Genomic DNA, 6,411 nt, shown 5'->3' on the forward strand with positions numbered 1-6,411 from the left:
TTTGAATGCATAACGAAAGTGCCACATATTCAGCTTCAGCAGAACTTAGTGATACACTGTTCTGAAGCTTTGACTTGAATATGACTGGAGAGTCATTGACCATCACCATGACTCCAGATGTCGAACGTCGACTATCTTTGTCACTTTCCCAATCTACATCACTAAATGCACTCAGCTTCAGGTCACCAGGCCGGCTTCGATTACAATTTCCGTTTGTTGCAATCGACTTTAGGTAGCGCAGCACACGAATGGCTGCATTATAGTGTTCTCCACTCGAATTTTCCAAATGTCGACTCAGTGGACCTACTGCAAATGCAATATCAGGTCTTGTACCTGTCGCCACATATAGGAGTGATCCTACCAGAGATCGATACGGTCGATTCTCCATTTTCGGGTCCCTTTGTCGCACTTAAGCATGACTTGACCTTCCTCACTTGGGTTGTTAACAACTTTCTCCCCGACTTGATTGAACTTTACGACCATTCTGTCAATGCACGCATTTGGGCTGATCTTAAGCTTCCTTGTATGCTGTGCATCGTCCACCTCAATGCCGAGAATAAATCTCACATTGCCTAGCGTCTTTAACTTGAAATGACTTGCAAGTTCATCTGCAACTTTGTCAATTAAATTAGCAGAAGTACCTCCAATCAGCATATCATCGACATACAGCGTCATGTAAATCCACGAAAGGTTTCCATCGTGACGGATAAAGACGCACGGGTCCGAAACGAAATTCGAAATTGTCTTGAGCCATGATGCAGCAGCCTGTTTTAATCCATACAAACTTCTGCTAACCTTCAAAACTTGACCTGGGTCCATTACGACACCCTGATGCATAGAAATATATATATCTTCGTTCAAAACGCCATTTATGAACGCAGTATCAACATCATACTGGTGAATTGTCATTCCATGATGACAACACACAGCCAGGCCGACGCGAATAGAATTCACGTTCGCAACCGGTGAATATGTTTCGTGGTATTCAACTCCATAGGTTTGACGATAACCTAACGCCACAAGTCGAGCTTTGTACCGCTCAATATCACCATACTCGTTTCTTTTGATTGCAAAAACTCATTTAGTTCCAATCACCTTTTTGTTTGGAGAATTCTCCACTACAGTCCATGTCTTTTTGTTATCAAGTGCCTTTAGTTCGACCTTGATCGCATCACTCCACATCTTGGATTGAGGAGACGCCATTGCATCTTGGTATGTAGATGGAGTTTCGAGAGCTGCATTTGCTTGCTCATACTCAATTCGATTTCTCTTTGAAACCCGAGCCTCTGGCTCCTCACTGCGCGACGTACCATGTACAGTAGACGTCCTGACTGGAACCAAAGCTTGATCTTCATAGTTCGAGGATGGTAGCGCGAGAGGGGCATTTTGACCACCAAATTGAGATGATTGCACCATAGAGAAATCAGTGTAAAATTCCAAGTCCCCCCTGGGCACAATGTCCCGAGTCGTATCCACATCCAGATCAGTTGGCTCCATGTAAACATCATCGATATCGAAAGCAGGATCAGACACATACAGGCATAGTACTACTGAGTCCGAAATGTTGATGTTGGACATTTTGTGAACGCTCAAACGTCGCAATGACGTTTGATTGTAACCGCTTACCAACGGACCCAGAAAGTAAAACCATAGCAATCGGTTATACAAAGAAAGAAACGACGCAGGTGAGACCTTTGTAGTGCTTCTACAGAGGAGTGGCGTGTTGCATGTGTAAGTTTTCTAAAGACTAATACACATTTCAATTTACTTCCTGACTACAACTTGGCTTCTCTGCTAAAATATATCTACAGGTTTTGAACCCAAGTCGGTGAAAGTGAACGATATTTTCAACGAAGACAACTACTTCGAACGGGAGTTTAACGCGCGAATGAAGCTCGCCAAGAAGGGGCTGTTGGAGCACATCGACGCGACGAAGGCACCGTGTGAAAATGACGCTAGCGCGTCTTTATGAAAATCAACGATATGAAGGCCTTCGTAAACGTGAGTACGATGATCAATTCAAGTCTTCAGTCCGTAATTCGAAATGCAGAGACAACTCCAGAAGCGTGGGTAATTTTTAAGAACCTTTTTCTTCGCAAAAGCATTCATATTCGGGTGCAGATGCGTCGACAATTGCACGAGTTCAAGATGCAGAAGGTAGGAAATGTAATGGATCGCTTTCTGAAGTTTAATGAGCTGTGTATGTCAATGCAAGCCATTGGTAATGAGGTCGCGCACGATGAGCGGTTCGTGATTCTGCTTGGAAGCTTGTCTGATGAATACGATCAGATCGTCAAGATTATCGAGAACACGAAGGACATTGATTTGTTCCAGGCCAAGGAGATCCTTCGTCGTGAATACGAAGGCATTGCTCGAAAAGAGAAGAGCGAAATCGCATTGAAAGCTACAAGAAATTTCAAAAGCAAGAGTTTTCGGTCGAAGGAAACAAGAAACAAATTTACTGGGATGTGTTTTATATGCGGCAGAAATGGACACAAGGAACAAGATTGCTGGAAGAATCCAGACAAGAAGAAAAGCTCTGAGCAAGCGTTCACTGTGGGTGAACATAGCTCTGAAGGCTGGCTACTCGACAGGGTGCGAGTAGTCATATGTGCCCATACCAAGATGTGTTTGTGGAAATTAGATCGCTTAAAAAGTCTGTTGGCATTTCGATTGCGAATGGAGAGTCAGATTCGGCTGCTGGAGTTGGGACAATTCGTGTCATGTTAAAGAATACGAAATTAATACGTATGGAAGGCGTGTTGTGCGTTCCAGAGCTGGATAGTCATCTCCTTTCAGTTCCTGCATTGACTGCAAAAGGGTACATGTCATTTTTCAAAACAAAATGTGTGAGATCAGGAATGGTCAAGAAGGGGTGACTCAAGTGGCCCAAAAGGGTAAATTGTTTGTGTCGAAGTGTGATACATTGGAATTTGCAAATGAGAGTGAAGAGGTTGGCGATGGAGTCAAACCTATGAGCTCATGTGTATGGCACGCAAGACTAGGACACTTGCCATTGAAGGCAATGAAAACCCTCGAAAAGTGTGTTGGAGGTTTGAAAATGCAAGATTTGCCTAATGTTAGTGATGATCAAGACGAAATATGCTGAGAGGCAAGTCATCAGTCAAGCCGTATCCGAAGTTCAAGAACGGTGAAATTAAAACCACTTCACTGCTCCAAGTTTTTCACGGCGACGTGATGGGACCAATGGAGACCAAGTCGCAAGGAGGATCAAGATTCGTGGTGCCATTTTTGGATGATTATTCACGCTATGTGGTCGCATACTATAGTGGTCGCATACTATATTGCTTCAAATGTGGTGTATAAGTTCATCGAGTACAAGTCGATGATGGAATACCAGTTAATTACCAAGATCAAGTGTATTGCACCGACAATGGTTGCGAGTACATTAAAAAGCGATTTAAGGAAGTATGTCGTAAAGCTGCGATATTGCACCAAGCTTCAGTATTATATTCGCCACAGCAAAATGGAATGGCTGAGAGACTAAATCGAACACTGATAGAACGAGCAAGATCGATGCTAAATTACATGCAAGCGGAAAAGAATTGGTAGGCTGAAGCGATGAATACTGCAGTATACGTGACAAATCGAGTCACGTGCGCCTCTCACCCAACCAAGACCCCATTTGAAGTGATTTAGAGAACAAGCCAGATACGTCGCACATGCAAGTGTTTGGTGCAAAAAGTTACGCACACATTGCAAAACCAAAATGTCTAAAGTTGCGCAAAAAGGCATTTCGATGCATGTTTTTGGGTAACTCACACAATGTGAAGGAATATTTGTTCTGGATTTTCGAGTCTGATCGCCTGGAGATCACGCGATCAGTGACTTTACAAGAGTTGCCAAGGTCGAAGTATGTGCAAGCGATTGGAAGTATACATAATGGTGATATTCAGGTTACTACACGTGTGGATGATGACAATGATGACGATGCAGACGTTTTCCAATTACCAATTACTACTACTCAACGTGACGTAGAGCCGATGGTTGTGGACCAGACTGGCAATGATCAAGTCATTTCACATCCAAGTGAATTTGAGTCTATCACTCCACGCCAGGAATTTGAGTTTCGGATTAAGTTGAACTGCATACACGTCTTCTACGAGCGCTTTCTACCGCAAGGTCTCGCATGGTGATTTTGAAATGCCCCTAATTGAGTGAGTTGCGATTTTGAAGGAGCTACAGCTACCGAGCTTTTTCGTTTCCGGCCGCGTTAAAGCGTTTCCAGTCATGCGAACGCTTTTTCTGTAGTCATCTTTTAACGTAGCCTCTTTATTTCCTCCAGAACCTTTACCTGCACCTCGATAACCGTGATGTTCTTCGAATTATTCACAATCGACGGAGAAAATGAGCTCAATACTCTGACGGAAGACTGCTCAAAAGAACCACCAGCTGGCGCGACTCGTCTACTGGCTCGACCTGTAGCCTGGAGTCCAAAAGTCAATTTGTCAAATGCGTCCAGAGGCTCCGCCATTCTTGTGCCAATCTCCGTCTTAAATTTGTGGAGTCGATGCGTCATCTTACTTGATTTGGAAAAGTCGAGTCGTAAAAGATTCGCGAAGCGTTCTCTAAGCCTCCATAGCGTGCGTTTCCGACCGAATCTTGGCCTGGTGCTGGATAGCGACACGATGGTCGATGATGCCGAGCGCTTTGGCGTCTTTTACAGATAACGTCTTTCTCCTTCTTGACAGCTATGATATCCCCAGTAGACCCTTTCTCGGTAAGGTCATCCTCATGTTATACTCCCAGTGGAAATAGTTACCTTTCACCGAAGTCCTTCAGGGGAGTGGTAACTATCTCCACTAGGAGTATAACATGAGGATGACATTAGCAAGAAAGGGTCTGCTAAGGATATCATCGAAGTACAATTTCCACTGGGAGTATGACATGAGGATGACCTTACAAGAAAGGGTCTGCTGGAAATATCACCGAAGTCCTTCAGGGGAATAGTAATTATTTCCACTGGGAGTATGACATGAGGATGACCTTAGCAAGAAAGGTTCTGCTGGGGATACAGCCGCAACTAAGCTTTCCTTTAAGAAAACCATCCTATCGCCAAGCGCACTGAAGGACTTAGGTGCGCTTGGCGATAGTGGTATTCTAAAAGGAAGACTTAGTTGCGGCTGTTAATCTCATGAATGGAGGACAAAATCCGAAATGGATATTTTTGTTAGGTCCTTCGTTCACTTACCCTGTGCCGCCTCTAACCCTTATGTATGTAATCTGATTTTATCGAACCCAAGAACGATTGCCTACATGTCCGAAATCAATGTCCGTTACTATGAAATTTGCCTTAAAATAGCCAAATTCCCGTGACGTCATAGAACATGTAGCAAGTGGTGTCATTTCAACACGGGTGCAATGAAAGTACTAATCTGCAAAAATGCCTGCTTGAAATTAACAATACAGCCAGCTATTTTCCAGATTATTTAAAAGACAACCAAGAAGATGAGCTCCAGAGCTATATACTTTTGCTACATTGAAATAATACACCACTTCTGTAGCTCAAATTTCCAAGGTGCCTCAAAGATATCTATGGATTAATAGTTTCGCAGAAATCATAAAATGACAACAAAGATGGCATGATGACTACTGATGTTTGACCAACACGTTTCAACGTGAATGTGCGCTCATGCACACAGATTGGGGTACTTTAACGTAATACTTGGACTTCACTCAGTCTCCAGTGTCGCTTGATCAGTTATCACGTGGTTACGTCTTAATTTGCAGCTGGTATCATAATTTCGATAAGCGCGGTAATTGCTCTTGTAGCTACCTCGACGGCTGGTACTGAATCGGTTCGAGTATCGGTCTCCACTAAATTGACTTCTGTATCGATTGTTTTCTCGCTCAGTGATGAAATACCTGCTTTTATCGTAGTTTTTTTTTCTGCCAGTTCATCGCCTACTACTTCCATCCGTTTCAGGATCATTGCTATAGCTATGATCCTAAAAAAATAACTATAATTCTGGAACCGATGAAAATTATAGCTGTCCCGGCCATCATTATCGTAACCGTAAGGAACATTGTGGCGGCCAGCATCCCCGATATATGACAAACTCCGTTGTCTTTTGTTTAAATACGCAAGCCTATTGGCTCTGCTATACTTCTGCCAACGCTTCCACAGTACTACCCAATAATGCTTGCACAGTGCAATAACTGACTTATTAAGCATCATCATAGTCGTTCTAGCTAGTTGCTTGGTCGGAATGGCTTCAATCGGAAAATAATTTTAAGCTTTTGCCGTCTAGAAAAATTAGCTTGACGTACAAACTGCCTTAATATATTATGATTTAGACAGATCATCCAGTTCCTATCTCGCCACGATGCACAGACGGTAGGTATGATATTTCCGGTCGAATTCTATTCTGTAGGTGGGTGCTTGTAAAG

General features: G+C 43.2%; 1 protein-coding gene across 1 annotated transcript; it reads right to left on the bottom strand.

Annotated features, from left to right (window-relative positions):
* Window positions 1–5,740: 5,740 nt before the first annotated feature.
* Window positions 5,741–5,953, bottom strand: CCR75_000393 (uncharacterized protein; the record flags this gene model as incomplete). The annotated part of the gene is made up of 1 exon (XM_067958501.1): window positions 5,741–5,953. The coding sequence occupies one exon, from the start codon at window positions 5,951–5,953 to the stop codon at window positions 5,741–5,743; it is 213 nt and encodes a 70-aa protein (XP_067820062.1).
* Between the last annotated feature and the right edge of the window lie 458 nt (window positions 5,954–6,411).

The sequence above is a fragment of the Bremia lactucae genome, linkage group LG1 (genome assembly GCF_004359215.1).
Source record: "Bremia lactucae strain SF5 linkage group LG1, whole genome shotgun sequence".
Taxonomy (NCBI): domain Eukaryota; phylum Oomycota; class Peronosporomycetes; order Peronosporales; family Peronosporaceae; genus Bremia; species Bremia lactucae.